General features: G+C 49.9%; 1 protein-coding gene across 1 annotated transcript; it reads left to right on the forward strand.

Moving 5' to 3' along the window:
* Positions 1–3,227: 3,227 nt before the first annotated feature.
* LOC127218040 (angiotensin-converting enzyme-like protein Ace3) lies at positions 3,228–15,282 on the forward strand. The gene is made up of 14 exons (XM_051179054.1): positions 3,228–3,393; positions 3,483–3,619; positions 3,979–4,137; positions 4,380–4,467; positions 4,591–4,734; positions 5,486–5,677; positions 5,759–5,856; positions 5,944–6,116; positions 6,436–6,659; positions 6,804–6,948; positions 8,938–9,036; positions 9,231–9,353; positions 13,688–13,872; positions 14,336–15,282. Exons 1-14 carry the CDS (start codon positions 3,294–3,296, stop codon positions 14,692–14,694), a joined length of 2,226 nt encoding a protein of 741 aa, XP_051035011.1. The 5' UTR covers positions 3,228–3,293; the 3' UTR covers positions 14,695–15,282.
* The last annotated feature ends 1,074 nt before the right edge of the window (positions 15,283–16,356 follow it).

The raw sequence follows: 16,356 nt of genomic DNA on the forward strand, positions 1-16,356 counted from the left end.
GTCTGTGTGTGTATGGTTTGTGGTATGTGTATGTATGTGTATAGTGTATCTGTGTATATATGTGTGTACATGTGTGTCTGTTGGCCTGTGTATGTATGTGTTTGTGCAGGATATGGAGTTGGGGAATTTTGGATTTGCAAGAGGGTAGATGTTTATGCTTCAGCAAGACAATGAAACTTATAAACATAGCCTCTAGATTGTTCCCATTCGTATACTGCAGACTTTAGTTCCCCTACCCCACCCCCTTCCCAACCTGTGTTTTGCAACTTGTTTGTCAGACAAAGGTCATTGTCACATAACCTCCTTTCCTATTTTTATAAACTACAGAGGTTCATGCTGCCTTTCAGGGCTGTGGGCAATGTGAGGTCACCAGTCTTTACCCAAAAGGACGAGCTACAGACTAAGGGCAAAGCATTTCACCATGTGGTTACCCTGGCAAAGTCTTACCTACTGGACTCTGTGTGTGTGTGTGTGTGTGTGTGTGTGTGTGTGTGTGTGTGTCTGTGTCTGTGTCTGTGTCTGTGTCTGTGTCTGTGTGTGTGTGCTCAGAAGACAGTGTAGAGCTCAGAAGACAATTTACAGAAGTGTGTTCTCTCCTTTTAAAGGGTTCTGTAGATGGAACGCAGGTTGTCAGCCTTGCACAGCAAGAGTTTTACCCACTGTGTCCTCTTGGCAGACCCTGACCCCATTTTGTTTTTATTGTATGGCAGGCAGGGCTTGTGCACATGCGGATACCATGGAGCACTTGTGGAGGTCAGAGGACAACTTGCAGAAGTTGGCTCTTCTACTGTGTGGGACCTGGGGTTCAGGTTGTCAGGCTTGGCACCTTATTTGAATCGGTTCGCCAGTCATCCATCCACTTTAGTTTTTGAGACAAAGTTTCTCACTGAACCAGGAGCTTGTCAATCCTACTAGCCTAGTGGCCAGGAAGCCTGAGAAATCCTGTCCATGCTCCTGCCAGATCTGGACATGCACTCATGTGCCCAGCTCTTACCAGGGTTCAGGGGATTTGAACTTAGGTCCTTAATCTTGCACAGCGAGCACTTTCCCATATTGTTTTGGACTTTGTGTTTTGTAGCAGTGGTCTTGCTATGTAAACCAAACTGACCTGAGCCTCCTGAATACTGGGATTATATGCATCTGCCAACATTCTCAAACATTACACTTGTTCAAACTCCTGTTTATGCTTCCTTGGGTGAGTGAGGAGAGATGGGGTCCACCTGAAAGTTAGCAGAGAAAAAGGAGGTAGTGATCCTCCTGCCTCAGCGTCCTGAGTACCAGAATTATAGGTGTGAGCCACCATACCTGGCCATCTGGCCAGTACATATTTTTCATGACTCATCGTGTGTTTTATTTTGTTTTAAATTACATTTATTTATTGGGGGTTGCTTACCACAGCACACATGGGGAGGTCTGAGAACAACTTCCTGTTCTTTCCTTGGTGGAATCAGCTCCTTTCACTGTTTCTATGCCATTGAGTGCAAGCTCTGGAAGCATTATTTGCTACCTGTGTGTCTTGTGAGCAGTTCCTTAGCCCCTCTGCTTGGGTGTTGAGCAAAGTGCCTACCTCATGGGTTTGTTAAAACGACTGTGATGGTGTAAGTTGCCTCGAAGTGCTCAGTCCTTGGAAAGTCCTCTGTGTGGCTGGATATCGACCACAATTGACCCTAGATTTTCTCTTCTTTTTGAGAAGATTCACTTGCGAGCCATCTATGTGAGCTGCAGATGTAGCTCAGTCCATTAAGTGCCTGTCTGGCATTCGCAAGGCTCTGGGTATAATCCCCAGCACCACGTAAACCAGGACCGCTTGCAGTACTAGGGAGATAGGAGCATCAGGAGTTCAAAGCCATCTTCAGCTAGGTAAGTCCAAGCCTAGACTGGCCTCCAAGAGACAATATAGAGAAAAGGGGTCAGGTCTGGAAGAGGGAGGGAGGGAGGGAAGATGGAGGAATCAAGCCTTCTGGCTTCCAGCTTTATGAAAAATGTCACATCTAACTGTAGGAAGTGACTGGTTGCTCCAGGTTACCAGTGCTGCATCTTTGTGGCAGAGGCAGCTACTTACTTCTTGTCTTCTTTGTCTATTATCTGGAGAGTCTCTTTCTCCTTTTCTAGCTCAGCTCTGCATTTTGCATTTACTGGGCATGGTGATACATGCCAAATTCCTGAGGTTAAGGCAGAAACATTTTTAGTTCAAGACCAGCTTTAGGCTACAGAGCAAGACCCAATCTCAATAATGCAAAACCTTATGCTTCTTTTAGACAGGGGTCTTGCCATGCACCATCATGCCTATGCCCCAAATCCTGCTTTGCTTCAAGCAAGAAGGGTTTTCCTGTAAGCTTAACCAGCCCAACCCTCTTTCCTTATATTTTAAATGTTTTGATAACAATGACTAATATTTGGGGATGGAATTATGTTGTCAGTTTCAATGGTCATGGTGTCAGCACATGTAAAAGGGGTGGGTGGTCCATTAGGCTGAGGGTAAAGGAGACAGGATAGAGTCTGCAGGTACAGGGATGAGGAGAATCCAAGAAATCCCAAAATGCAACAGATTGGGCAGCCCTCCCAAATTCTGTGCACTTGAGTTCTTGGGAGTCACCAAGAGCTAGCAGGGAACAGAGTCCCATGATTGGTTTGGAAACCAGTCTCAGGTACTCATGGACATGGACCCTGAATGGAGGGCATCAGCCATACGTCTCCATTCCCCATAGAGCTCTAATAGGGGAAGGGGAAGAGAGAGGGAGCCCTGGAGTTGATCACGTGTCTCCTGAGAGAAAAAGACCAAAAATATGGGCCTAAGAGGTCAAGTCATAAGAAACTGGGAAAACAACTAGGTTTTTAAGAGTCTAAAGACCCAAAAAAATGTAACTTCTGCCCATGTATCCATCCATCCATCCACTCATCCATCCATTCAACTACCCTCCACCCAATATCGCACTTATTCAAGTAAGCCCAGCCTATGAAGGAGGATGTCTCACAATGCCTAGCCACAAAGCCCAAGGGTTCCTTCAACCCCAGGGAAAAGTGACCAAATAGAATGAGTTCTGGCTTAAAAGTCAAATTCTCCTCTTAGCTCAGCCACTAGCTAGCCACGTACACCAGGTCACGTGACTCAACTCTACTGGACTTCAGATGGGTCCTCACCTTGCTTAATAGGGACAGTTTCACGAGAAGCTGGGTGGGCAATCTTTCTAGTTCTAACATTCCATGGTAGACCCTTTGGCCCCTGATGTCACAAACATGGAGCTGACTCGTGATTGGCCATTACCTCTCCCGGCTCTGCTGTTCTCTTGGTCATGGGAACAAGATGGACTTGCCCTGGACCTTCCCTACTTGTGCTCCTCTATTATGGGCAGCTCTTGTCATGGCTCAGGACTATGGGAAAGCCAACCGTAGGTATGGCTGGGACCTGAAGGAAAGACCAAATAAGAGGATTGGGAAGGGGCAGTCCCTTCCCCAGGCCCACATGATCCCCTTCCCTGCAGATGAGTTCTACAATGAAACTCAGGCAAAGATGTTCCTGAAGTTTTATGAGCAAACAGCCCAAGTTGTGTTGAATGAGTTCATGGAGGCCACTTGGAACTATGTCACCAACATCACCAAGCGAAATCGACAGACCATGGTGTGGTACCATTTCCCCCCAGGTCCTCCCTCCCCTTGATTCTTAGGGATCCTGGAAGTTGGGGATCATAGTTCCTGCTCTTAGTCCACAGAATGTGGAAAAAGGGACACCCCCAAACAAATGTCAAAGTGGGCTGCAAGCTCCAGGCCTCTCCGTGGCCTTGAATTTTCTCTACATAAGAATTTCTGGATTCGTTTTCTTTGCAAGTTTTACCTCCTTGCTTTTAAGGACTTGAGCATCCCCTCCCTTTTAGCAAATCTTCAATGACTCTGGACCCTTAAAGTGGGAATTCAGCGTGGGACCCGGTTCTGCATCCCCTCCCCAACCTGCCACAACCAATATGATGACCTTCTTTCCAGCTGCAGAAGGAGGCGGAGAGATCTCAGTTCATGTTGTACTTTGGTAGCCGAGCCCGCTTGTTTAAGACAGACCATTTCCAGGACCCGGAAGTGAAGCGCATGCTGAGTAAGCTGCAGAACGTAGACAAGTCGGCCTTGCCCACGGAGGATCTCCGGGAGGTGATAGACAGAGCCCCAGGCCTCCAAGGCACACACTTCTGCATCCCAGGGGAGGGTGGGTCAGGTCTGACTGGGAACCAAGAGTATCTGGGCAGGATGGGGTGTTGGTGGGGTGGAACCAGAGCTTCCTCTAGAGGAGGAAGGGGTACTTTAGCCAGGTCTACCTCTCCTGGCTGGCGGGGCTGATGTTGGGAGTGGGCCCAAGGGCATGGGCCTGCCCTGGGTGACACTTGCCCCCCCAGTACAACAGACTTCTGACCTACATGGAGACAGCATATAGTACAGCTGAGGTGTGCCTGCATGAGGGTCCCTGCTTGTCTCTGGAGCCTGGTGAGCAACCAAGCGCTGCCCCTGACCGCGACTGTGCTCTCCTGCTGGAGGGGAAGCACCCAGGGTAGGTGAGAGTAGAGGCTGGTGGCCATGTGTCTCGTGTGGCTCCTATTCTGATCACAGACCTCCAAGAAATCATGGCCAAATCCAGGGACCAGAAGGAGCTCGTGTGGGCCTGGCAGGGCTGGCGGGATGCTGTAGGTCGCCAGATCCGTCCTACCTTCGACTACTATGTACATCTCAGCAATAAGGCAGCACAATATAATGGTAAGCAGGCTGGGCATGACGTCCGGGTCAGTGCCCAGGAGAAGAAAGGAACCGAAGCTGCAGAGGGGGCAGCAGAATGGATGTGGATTGGGGGTGGGGGTGGGGTGAGGGCGAGCATGAGCCTTGTAACCAGGTCCTGCAAATAAAGTTAGAGCCTGCACTGTGGGCTGGGTGATGGAGAGACCCCAAGACTCTGTAAATGAAAAGATAGATGTTTACCTCACGGGCTTCCTCCTGGCAGTCCGACGGGAAAGTGAGCATCTTCCAGCACACATGCATCTCTAACTCCCCTTTAATATGATGCCATGGAGGAAGGGGCTGCTGGGATGGGGGGGGGGACTTCGGATATATGGTCATGTCTCTCTACATGTACCCATGCTGGAAAGATGAGTAGGGGACAGACAAGCAGGAAGAAAGGAAGAGTGCACACGGACACTACACCACAGGGGGAGGAAACCCACATGACCACAGGGCTTTGGGTGATCTGGGGCTCGGGACATGGTCGTAGGAAAAGATAGGATTTTACCAGGCACGACTAGGGCCTCCCACTGTGGGAGTCCCTCTGTTCTTTCTCGCTCTGAGCCAGTCTGCAGGGTGGGCAATGCCTGCAGAGGTCGTTTTCACACCCAAGGCCTGCAAGGAGCAGAGAGGTAGAAATGTTTCCTTGGAGCACATCCAGGTCTCCTCCTTGCCAGCTCATTGTGGGCAGGGTGGTACTGTGAGCAGCGGTGGGTCTCTCCTCCCGTCTTAGGGTACAAAGACATGGGGGATCTGTGGAGATCCAAGTATGAGTCTGACACCCTGGAGCAAGACCTGGAGAAGCTCTTTGAGGAGCTGCAGCCTCTCTACCTGAACCTCCATGCCTATGTGCGACGCTCACTGTACCGATACTATGGGCCTGAGATCATCCACCTGCGGGGGCCCATCCCTGCCCACCTCCTGGGTAAGGGCCAGACTGGTGGCAGAGGGAGATAGGAAGGAAGGCCACTCTTGCCTTCCCTTAGCCCCTTCACCCCCTTTCCAGGGAACATGTGGGCTCAGTCCTGGGACAACATCCTAGACTTGGTCCTGCCCTACCCAAAAAAGCCACCTGAGGACATCACAAAGATCATGAGGGACCAGGTCAGTGCTGAGCCTTTGGATGTCCCCAGCCCACAGTCCTCTTAGGCAAATGGGCAGACGGAACTATGGTACCTCTTTTCCCCACAGCACTGGAAACCTGACAAAATGTTTCAAGAGGCTAATATCTTCTTTACCTCTATGGGACTGCTGCCCGCCCCACCTGATTTCTGGATAAAATCAATGCTGGAGAGGCCAACTGATGGGCGGGAAGTGGAGTGTCATGCCTCAGCCTGGAAATTCTACAAAAGCGATGATGTCAGGTATCTACAGCCAGCATGATCTTCAGCCAGCACCCTGCTGTGACTCCTCTTCTGTTTCCCTACTGGCCATGTAGCAAGGAGTGGGCAGGAGAGAACAGGGCAGGAGGAGGGGGATGAGATCCAAGCATGGAAGACAAGGTGGGTGCAGAGAATAGTGGACATGGTCACTGGGTAGATACGGGGTCTAGAGTGGGGAAACACGGTGGCCCAGGCCCTCTTGTCTTTGATGGCCTCAATGCCTTAATGAAGTTTGAAAGAAGAAGCTATAAGAGTCCCCAGGGCATCCCCATGCTCCTTGACCCCTACCCTTTAACCCTAGGGTAAAGAAGTGCACCGAAGTGACCATAGAAGACCTGCTCTCCATCTTCCACCAGATGGGCCATATCCAGTACTTCTTGCAGTTCCAGAACCTCTCTATAATCTACCAAGAAGGTGCCAGCCCAGCCTTTGAAGAGGCTGTGGGGTCGGTGATCACCCTCTCAGCCTCTTCCCACAAGCACCTGCTCAACAGAGGTCTGCTCAGCCAACCGAACCAGGATTCAGGTGATGGGGACCAAAGGGACAAGGGGAGGGCAGCCTGAGCCTGGGGCTTCAGATAGGGCTGAGGGGGACTAAAGCCCTCAGGGCAAGGCTGAAGAAAGGGAGGGCCAAGAAGCTGCCTCCTGATTGCCCTGACCCCATCCCCAGAGGAGGAGGTCAACTTCCTGCTAGGCATTGCCCTGGAGAAGATTGCCTTCATCCCCTTCAGCTACATGATAGACGTGTTTCGTTGGAAGGTCTTTGATGGCACTATTACGAAGAGCCTCTACAACCAGGAGTGGTGGAACTTCAGGTGGGGAAGGTGGATGCCTGCAAGACTGCAGTGCCCATGTCCTAGGAACCTGGGGAAACCAGGCCATGTGTGCTATTTGCTGTCGCTAGGCAAAAGTAGACAGACTGAATGCCTAGAGCCAGCATGGTGGCCATGAGGTCTTGCTCTCAATCTGGTGCCAGCAGTGGGCAGGTCTCTTAACTTTCCTAGGCTTCTGTCTCATCTGTGAAATGGGGACTCTAGCAGTGGCTCTATGTGCTCTGTGAGTGGCCAGAAATCTCACACCATGAAATCCGCTAGGGCCTCTCTGAGAACAGAGCAGTAATTTAGTGTGGTGGCTCACACCTGTAACCCTAGCACCTGGGATGTGGAGGCAGGAGGATCAGGAGGCAGGAGGAGATGGCAGGGTCTTGCAGACATGGCCAGCAGCTCATTGACTACATAACCAGTTGGAATTCAGCATGGACCACATGAAATTCTATCTTCAAAAGACAAACTCAAATAAACAAAAATCAAAAGCCCAGAATACAGTGACCAACAAGCAGACCCCTGCTGCCTGCTCCCTCCACAGAAGCCCAGGAGAAGGGATGGGAGAGGCCCAAGCACTTTGCTTGCTGGAAAGAGTTCCCATGGAAGTGAAACAGGTCATCACCCCAACACACATGCATGTTGGAATCTTAGCTCCAGACTATGGAAAACTCAGCAGCTGTCAAGCAGGTCCATTGACTGGGCAGAAAATGCCCATAACCAAGGCCTCTCCATGTCCATCAGGCATCAGATTACCAAGTCCAAGATCTCTGAACACATGGGTGGCCTATATACAGCTCTTCACCAGGCCTTCGCGATCATTTGGATCTTTGCAACTGTCCTATCAGGTGTCCTGGCTCAACAGGCTTTCAGTACTGACACTCAGAGGTCATATAACCAGCCCAGGGTGGGTCACACCACATTCTAGCACTTGAGAGGACTGACTGCTCTTTCGTTAGTCCTGCCACTCCCTGACTGTGTGCTCAGCAAGGTCTTGGCCTGTACCCTCCAAGTGTGGCCACGCCAGCTACCAGGGCACCCAAGGGGGGGGTTCTTTCCCTCCTCTATCATCCATGCCTGCCATCAACCAGCCAATGGAACCCAGGGGCAGAGTGAGGGCCACCATTCCTCAGGTGAACCTTCAGGAAAGACACCCTGAGACTGACCAGAGGTGTTAGTGAGTCAACAACGAACAATGAATCTTCTCATAGTTAGCTCTTCCCCAAACCAGGCATTTCATCTGCTTCATAACAAGACACAAATTTCCTCAGCTTCGTGGTCCCCCACAGTCACACAGATCAGAGAATGCATACCAGAGTCCCAGGTGACAAAGTCTGCCAGTGACTATGTCCTGGGTTCTATGACCAGTTCCCTGACCTTAAAATTTTGATTGACGATTCTGTAAAATGGGAATGGTACTACTAATAATACTACAACAGCACAGGGACACTTCTGGGGGTTTGTTGTTTGTCTTTGTTTTTATTATGTTGTTATTGTTTTTCATTGTAGCCCTGGCTGTCCTGGAACTTGCTCTGTACACCAAACTGGCCCCGAACTCAGAGATCTACCTGCCTCTGCCTCTTGAATGCTGGGAATAACAGCATGCGCCACTATACCTGGCTTTCTATTTTCTTCTTAGCACTGTTTAGAGAAGATGACCTGTTTCCTGGTCTATAATCTGACCTCATAGGATAGATGCAAGCAAGGACCTGACCTCACTTGGTCCTTTGATGGCATCTCCACAGAGACCATGCTGGTGTTGAGTGAGAGGGAGTCCATGTGAAGAGCAGGTGACATGCTCAATCACTGTTACTGCAATTCCTGAGTTTTGATTCCATGTGCCCTTACTTGTCTAGTCAAGGGACAAGCACTGAATCTGCAGGCCAGGCCCAGATTGGCTGAACTACACACATACTTCTAACAGGAAAAGGCTCGGAGAACCCTCCAGGATCCATGACCAAGCCCCCATCTCTCTCCCACCAGGTTGAAGTACCAGGGCCTGTGCCCACCTGTTCCTCGGTCAGAAGAAGATTTTGACCCAGGGGCCAAATTCCACATTTCTGCCAGTGTGCCCTACATCCGGTAAAGGTCTGGGCCCTGTTGGCAGAGTTGGCTGGGATCCGTGAGACATGGGGACTGGGAGGAGAAGTTCCAGATAGTGCAAAGATGGGCTCCTTTGGCCACTTCAATCCTGTGGCCACTCCATGCTCCAGCAGGTCTAGCCTTCCCACCCCTGGCCTCCCCTCCGCAGTCTGCCTTCTTCTTCCTCTCCCCAGGTATTTCCTCAGCCTAGTGCTCCAGTTTCAACTTCATGAAGCACTGTGCAGGGCCGCAGGTCACGAGGGCCCTCTGCACCAATGTGATATCTATAACTCCAAGGTGGCTGGGAAGATGCTGGGGTGAGTGCACACCTCCCTCGTTTTCCCTCAGTTCCCACTGTCTTCCCTCCAGACTCCCCCTCCTCACAATGCCCCCCCAGAGCTCCCTGTGCAACTACACGGAGCTGACATTTTGGTGGAAACACTTTCTTGCGCTAGAATGTAATTTCTTACATTATTAACACGAGCGCTGTTTAAAATTTTTATTCATTATTTATTATTACATCCCGACTGCAGCCTCTCTTCCCTGCCACGCCTCTACCCCTCTGCCCCCTACTCAATCCTCTCCTCCCCCATATTCCCTCAGATAGGGGCAGGGCCTCCCACAGGCATTAGCAAAGCATGCCATATCTAGTACCTCCTCCAGTACTCACACCGGGAGTGGGTGGGCATGGGAACTTGAGGGATCAGGTTGGTGCATGTACAGAGCGGGAAGGTGCTGAGAGAAATGACTGGAAAGGGGGCTTTACAGAGTAGGGTAGAAGCCTGATACAAGGCAAACTTCTATGAGTCTACAAGGATGGCCCTAGCTAAGACTCCTGGCAGCAGTGGATGCATAGCTGAACGGGCCATCCCCTGTGATTAGATTGGTGACTACTCCAATTGTCATCGGAGAGCCTCCATTCAGTGACTGATGGAGGCAGATACAAGCCTGTTTTTATTGTTGTTGTTTGTTTGTTTGTTTTACCATGCTGTGGTCAGAGGTGTTTTGATCACCGCACACACTCACATATGCAGTCAGTCAGCCTATGGAAAGCCAGGACTGGCATCCTGCATCAGCCTTTAGCCACCAAAATCTGCTTCTGTTATCTTTGTGAACATCTGTCTGTCCTCCTCGTAGTGTGTGAAGCACCCTTTGGTCATTTGCCTTTCCTGACTCTTCACCAAAGTGCTCAGCCCGATTCCCAGGCCAACTGAAGTTCCTTCTACTCTGGCCTTCTTGACACACTCTAGCCAGCCTGTGGCCCATTCTGAACCTCCACTCCAGTCTTTTCTCCTGCATTTGATGTTTAGCCCATTCCTTTCCAGATCTGTTGTTGTGGCCCTCGTTTGTGGCCTTGGTACCACCTTGAAGGGTAGGTAGAGGACCTAAACTGAACATGCATAGCATTTTCTGTGATAGGTGGCTTCAAGCTCTTTTTCCATGCTTCACACTGGCAGCTCTTAACTTTGTAAGTTAGAAAATTATCATTGGCTTTTTACAGAGAACTGACTTGATAGTATGTCATTCATTTTAGCAAGAAGGAAATTCATGATTTGAATCCAGAACTGATTGCAAAACTGTTCCAATCAATAGATGGTCCATCTTTCCCCCTGCTTCACCATCGACACCCATGGTCTGAGGAGACCCTGAATTCCAGGCTTGAACACCATTCCCTGGGCAGTGGCAGAGGAGAGGCTTCCAAGAAAGGAGGTGTCACCTCCATCAGTCTAGGGATGCAGGCTCCGGTGACATCACATCAAGTCTTCCGGTTCCAAGATCAGCTCTCCAACCGCTGAGTTGGGGCATCCACCCACTGGCCAGGTCTTTGCTCTCTTGACTGCTACTGATTTTGGTCTGTTCCTTTAACTGTTCAAGGTCACTTTGAGCTTCGTTTCTGCCCTCCAGAGCATTAGTGATGCATGATCTAATATCCCCAGCTTGCATTTTTAGATTTTCAGTTGTACTGGTTTTTCAGACATGGTTTTATAGTACAGTCCAGGCTAGCCTCAGACTTGAGATCCTCCCTGGAGTACTGGGATTACAGGCATGGGCCACTATGCCTGGCTTCCTTTATATTCGTAATGAGTTTATCTATGGCTCCTCCATGCAGTTTAACCATCTGCAACCACTGGGCCACGTGAACTACAAGGACTGATCCTCAGGACTTTGCAGAGAGGGCCAGTGACATGGCAGTCACCTCCCCTGTCAAGTCATCCCTCCTTTATACATAGGCGTAGGTGTGTATACATACATATACAAGTGATAGCCTGACACTATCACTCCATCTCTGACTTCTCTCTGGGCTCTTCATTCAACCTCTAGCTGCTTGTCTTGTTCATTCAGCATTTACCTCCAACATGGCTGATCAGCCACCCTGTGTCCAGCAGGGGGCATTAAACCATGAAATAAATGAACCCTCTAATACTAAAAACGGAGGCTGAAGCATAGAAAAGACTTTAGTGAATGTATTGAGGGTTACAAAGCCCAGCTGGAAACGAGAGGGATGTTTGTCCCCAAATGCCAGACATGGAAGAAGCAGATGTGTTTTCTTCACATCCGCTCACTTCTAACTCCGATTTATCCCACTTGCTTGGTGTGAGACATTTGACCTCAACCGTTGTCCCTACTTCTCTCCTCCACCCCACCCATGATAAACAGGACTCTGTGTTTGACTTAACCCCAAAGCATGTGACATTGTTAGTCAGTCTGCCTGCTTCACTGTCTACACCCCTGGTCCGAGAGCACCCTGGATTCCAGGCTGAACACCTTGCACACCATTCTCTGGGCAGTAGACAGAGGAAATCACAAGCTTTAGGGTGATTAAATGGAAACAGAGTGGAGTGCAGGAGAGGGAGGAGAGATGGGCTCGAAGGGGCAGGAAGCTGGCATTACCAGGCCTGCCTTGACAGCCATTAATATCCTAATGGGAGAAAGGACTCATTTTGTAAAAGAGAAAATTTATTCACAAAATGGCCATGTGTGAGGAGTTAGAGACCCAAGTCCCAGTACACTGAGGACATGGCATGGAGATATTTATGGGCTCCAGCGTGGGGAAAGGTGATTGGAGGTTAAGAGAATACGAAACAGCTTGTCTGGAAGGTTTATTCAGGGTTCTCCAAGTTCACAGGGAAGGGGGTGGAGTCTTCTGCCTAGTGTGGCTTCTGTGTGCTTCTCTTATCTGCACCCATCCTCCATGCGAGTTCTGGTTGTGATGGGCGTAGTAAGTGGACTCTTAAAGTCCCCCAGCCGTGATGGGCCTGCTACCATCTGTGGACTGTGTTTTCAGTTTGGAGGTTGAGGCAGAGTCCAGCAACTGCACTATAGCCCTTTGTTAGAGGCTTGTAGCTGGGCTCTGGCCACACATCCCATCCCTGTGGAGCTGTTTCTACACAGGCAGATTCTCAGTCAACGCTATTCTCTCAATTGTGTGTGGTGGTACAAATTTGTGCTCCTAGCATCAAGTAGACTGTAGCAGGGGGATTGTGAGTTCAAAGCCAGCCTGGGCTACATAGTGAGATCCTAGCCCACACCAGGTTTTTTCCTTTACCCAGGATCTAAAAAACTTGAATCAGTTAGGAGTCATGATTTTTTTTCCTATTATTTTACTCTTAGTAGCTCTGTGCCTTTAACCTCTAGTACTAAACCTTAACAGATTTTCTCTCAGTGATTTCTTTCCTTTTTCCTTTCTTCCCTTGTTTCTTTTCTTGAAATTCTGGGAAATCAAACCCATGCAAATCATGCATGCTAGGCAAATGTGCCCTGTAGTTTCTGCCAAATATGTAGTGGCCTTCAGTTCCCACATTTGGCTCCAGCTGTCTATCAAGTAGCACGTACAAATCTGGCAATTTACAACCTTCTTCACCAGCACGTGACTTGATACTGAACTCATGTTACTGATGAGGAAACTCAGGCTGAGAGAGGTTAAATGCCTAAGGTTATATGGTCTATAAGTAACATTACTGGGTTTTGAACCTGGGTACCCTACACAGTGACTTCTAACAGCCCATGTCCCACCTCTTTCCTGGTAAGACCCTGGAACAACAGGTTGAGAAATGCCAACACCTGCCCAGTGCTATTGTTTGGCAAGGGCAGTGTAAAGAGCCTGGAGCTCTGGCTTTGGTGCCCTCTGAACCAGCCCCCATAGTGAATGCAGTGTGCCTGCCATCTGTCACCAAGTCCTGGGTGTTCCCCAAGAAGGCTGTTATTTGTGCAGCATTGCAGGTGCACAGAGAGCCTCCCATGCTCACAACACTTGAATTCTCTCAATTCCCCCCACTGTGTGGCCAAGAAGGGTGGGTACTACCTCAAATAACATCAGGGTAAACAGAGGCTCGGGGTGGCTGCCTGTTTGAGTTGAGAATAACAATGCCCACAGTAACACCAATGCCAATCAACAGCATTGGTGTTTAGTGCTTCCCAAAATGATAGCAGCCCTGTCCTGTACCTCCTGTTATGGAGATGACAATGGAGCCTCCGATAAGTCATTTGTCCACGGTATCATAGGGACAGAGTTGAGAGTCACACCCAGTGATCACAGCTCTAGGGTCCTGGCTGGCAAAATTCAGGAATTAGAATTGTGTATACTGAGGGGTCCCAGTGGCACCTGCTCACACTCCCACATGGCCTCACAGATGACTCCATTTCCCCCCAGGAACACCCTGAAGCTGGGCTCCAGCCGGCCCTGGCAGGAGATCCTAAAGGAGATGACTGGAGAGTCCAATGTATCCACCAAGGCCCTCTTGACCTACTTCAAGCCACTGCTGACCTGGCTGGTGGACGAGAATATGAAGCAAGGGGACATTCTTGGCTGGCCAGACTTCAGCTGTTCTTTTGAAGGTTGGACAAAACTAACTCTGGCCCTGGTGTTGATGCAGCTTGAGGCCCTGCCCTGTCCTGCTCTGGGCCAGCCCTGAGCTCTACTCAGATTATGACCTGGCATTAGCCAGCACAGGAGTAGAGTTCCGTGACCCCTGTCTGTACCGGGCCAGGGACGGCCTCAGCCAGTCCCACAGTCCATACACGGTTCTTGCTCTGTGACTTCCTTGCTTATCATCCAGCAAGACTGCCAAACTGGCCTCTGGTCAGTGGGCAGGAGCCCCCAGTGTGAGCTCTGTGGGTTATGTCCCCCACCCTCCTACATCTTTTTCTTCTTCTTATGCCCACTGCAAGGCAATTCCCTCCCTGAGGCTGAGAGAGAAGACAGTGGCCATCAGGTCCCTTCTGGCAGTCACAGGGGAACCTAGAGCCCCTTCCCCAGGCTGTCTTGATCTTAAGACTCTTCTATTCTTATTTTCCACAGGGAAAAAAAAAGTGTCATTCCTGGGCATGGAGATGGAGCCTGAGCAGGCCCAATTGGGGCAGTGGGTGCTACTGTTCATAAGTTGCATCATGCTCCTCTTCATCCTGGGGCTGGGCTGTAGGCTGCACTACTTGGAAAAACAGCCATTGGACAAGGACACTATGAGATTCAGTACCCTGTCTTACACCCACTTCCTGGGCATAGCCATGGAACCCCGTCAGGCAGCCCGAAGACAGTGGATCCTGCTGGGCCTCTGCTTCATCCTTACCCTGTGCTCTCTTAGCCTGCTCATTTGGATGCTCACACATCACAGGAGGAAAACTCCATGGATGAGAGCTGAGTCACAGCGCTGGGAGTAGCCACCATAGAGACGGGTGAGACTGGGGGAAAAGGCAGGAGGATGGCTGAGGCAGGAAGGATGGAGGCCAGGGAGGATATGGTCTGCAGGCCTAGTGCCCAGCTGTAATTGGGTGCAGCTGGGGCAGATCTGCGAGCCTGTGTGACTGTGTTTGCAAAGCTGTGAGGCAGGCACAAGTGACTGACCTTGTGTGATCCATGCATATTCTGAGTTCTGGGCCAACCAACCATACTTTCCCACAGTGACTCAAAGACAATCGTTTAAGTGAGTCAGTGGCTGGACCCCTTTGAAGCAGCCTCTACACCAAGTCATACGGAGAACTGATTCTCCACACATCTTTTGTTATTTTTGTTGTTGTTTTTCAGGAGCTTAGCTATGGTGCTTAGCTAGGGTTGCAGGAGCCAAGGAATCTCTAGAAAAAGAACCTGCTGCAGTCTGCTTATAAACTGCCCTTCACTAGGACTAGGCATTCCTTTAGGAATTGCTGATGCCCAGTTCCCAAGTCCTGTGTTCTGTATATAGCCTACAGCACTCTAATCACCTCTATCGTGCCCTTTCAGACTACATAATCCAGGCCCCAAAAAGGCTCTTTGTTTGACCACCTGAAATGCAAGCGACCTCACAAACTGCCCCCATTGCGCTCCCCAGCCCAGCCCAGCCCTCACGAATGGAGACAGTGGGTAGCTGGGCACTGAGCCAGGCATGATTAATGATTGACTTCTTTAATATTTAAACAAAGCTCATCTCCAGTAACCCTGCTCCGGAGATAGCCTTGTTCAACACACACACACACACACACACACACACACACACACACCTGCTGCCTGGCCCGTTGCCCTGGAGAGTGAACACAGGGCAAACAACACCTTTCCAGGCTCAATGGGGGAAGGGAGAACAGAGAGAAGACAGCCATGAGGAGCGTATTTTAGATTTGATGTTCTAAGGATAATCTTGGGAAAGGGGGAAAGGGTCCCTGCCCCTACCCTTTTCAACCCATTCTGCCCTGCCCCCTGATCACTGTAATACCTGAAGTTCCAGGGACTCCTGGGGAGTCTGGGAGTCAGTATGTGACAGAGAAGAGGAGAGATTTGAGGAGAAATTATTATAACCAGAAGCCATAAAGAAGAGGCACCAGGTAGCCCAAGCATGAGACCAGCTTTCCTTATATTATATACATCTGAACTCAAAAGTCACAGGTTGATGAGACTTAGTAATGAGTGAGATAACCTGATTCCTATCTCTGCCCAGATCTCCAGACCTCCTAATCCAAAACACTTCCTACTCCAGCCTCAGACTCTACAGCACCCTGTTTGATGGCTCCATCGCATATGCTGTTACTTATTTATTACTCTGATGCCTTTATTTGCCTTCATTATTAGCTGTTAGGTCCACAAGGCTTAACATTCATCAGGACTACTCTATGTAATGTCTCTGGTCAGCACAGGCCCTGGTACACAATGGGGACTGGGAAAATGCTTGAATGAATAAGCAAATGAATGAATAGCCCACGTTCCAAGTCCATCCTCAGAGCTCAGCAACTCAAATACTGACTGTATGAGAGACACTGCCCCACCTCTCTTCCACAGCCAGCCTGCTCCCCACATTCAGGGACAGCCAAGACACCTCTGCCCCCAGGAGGCCTCACTTGGCAGCCCTCTCATCT

Source organism: Phodopus roborovskii, unplaced genomic scaffold (genome assembly GCF_943737965.1).
Source record: "Phodopus roborovskii unplaced genomic scaffold, PHOROB, whole genome shotgun sequence".
Taxonomy (NCBI): Eukaryota; Metazoa; Chordata; class Mammalia; order Rodentia; family Cricetidae; genus Phodopus; species Phodopus roborovskii.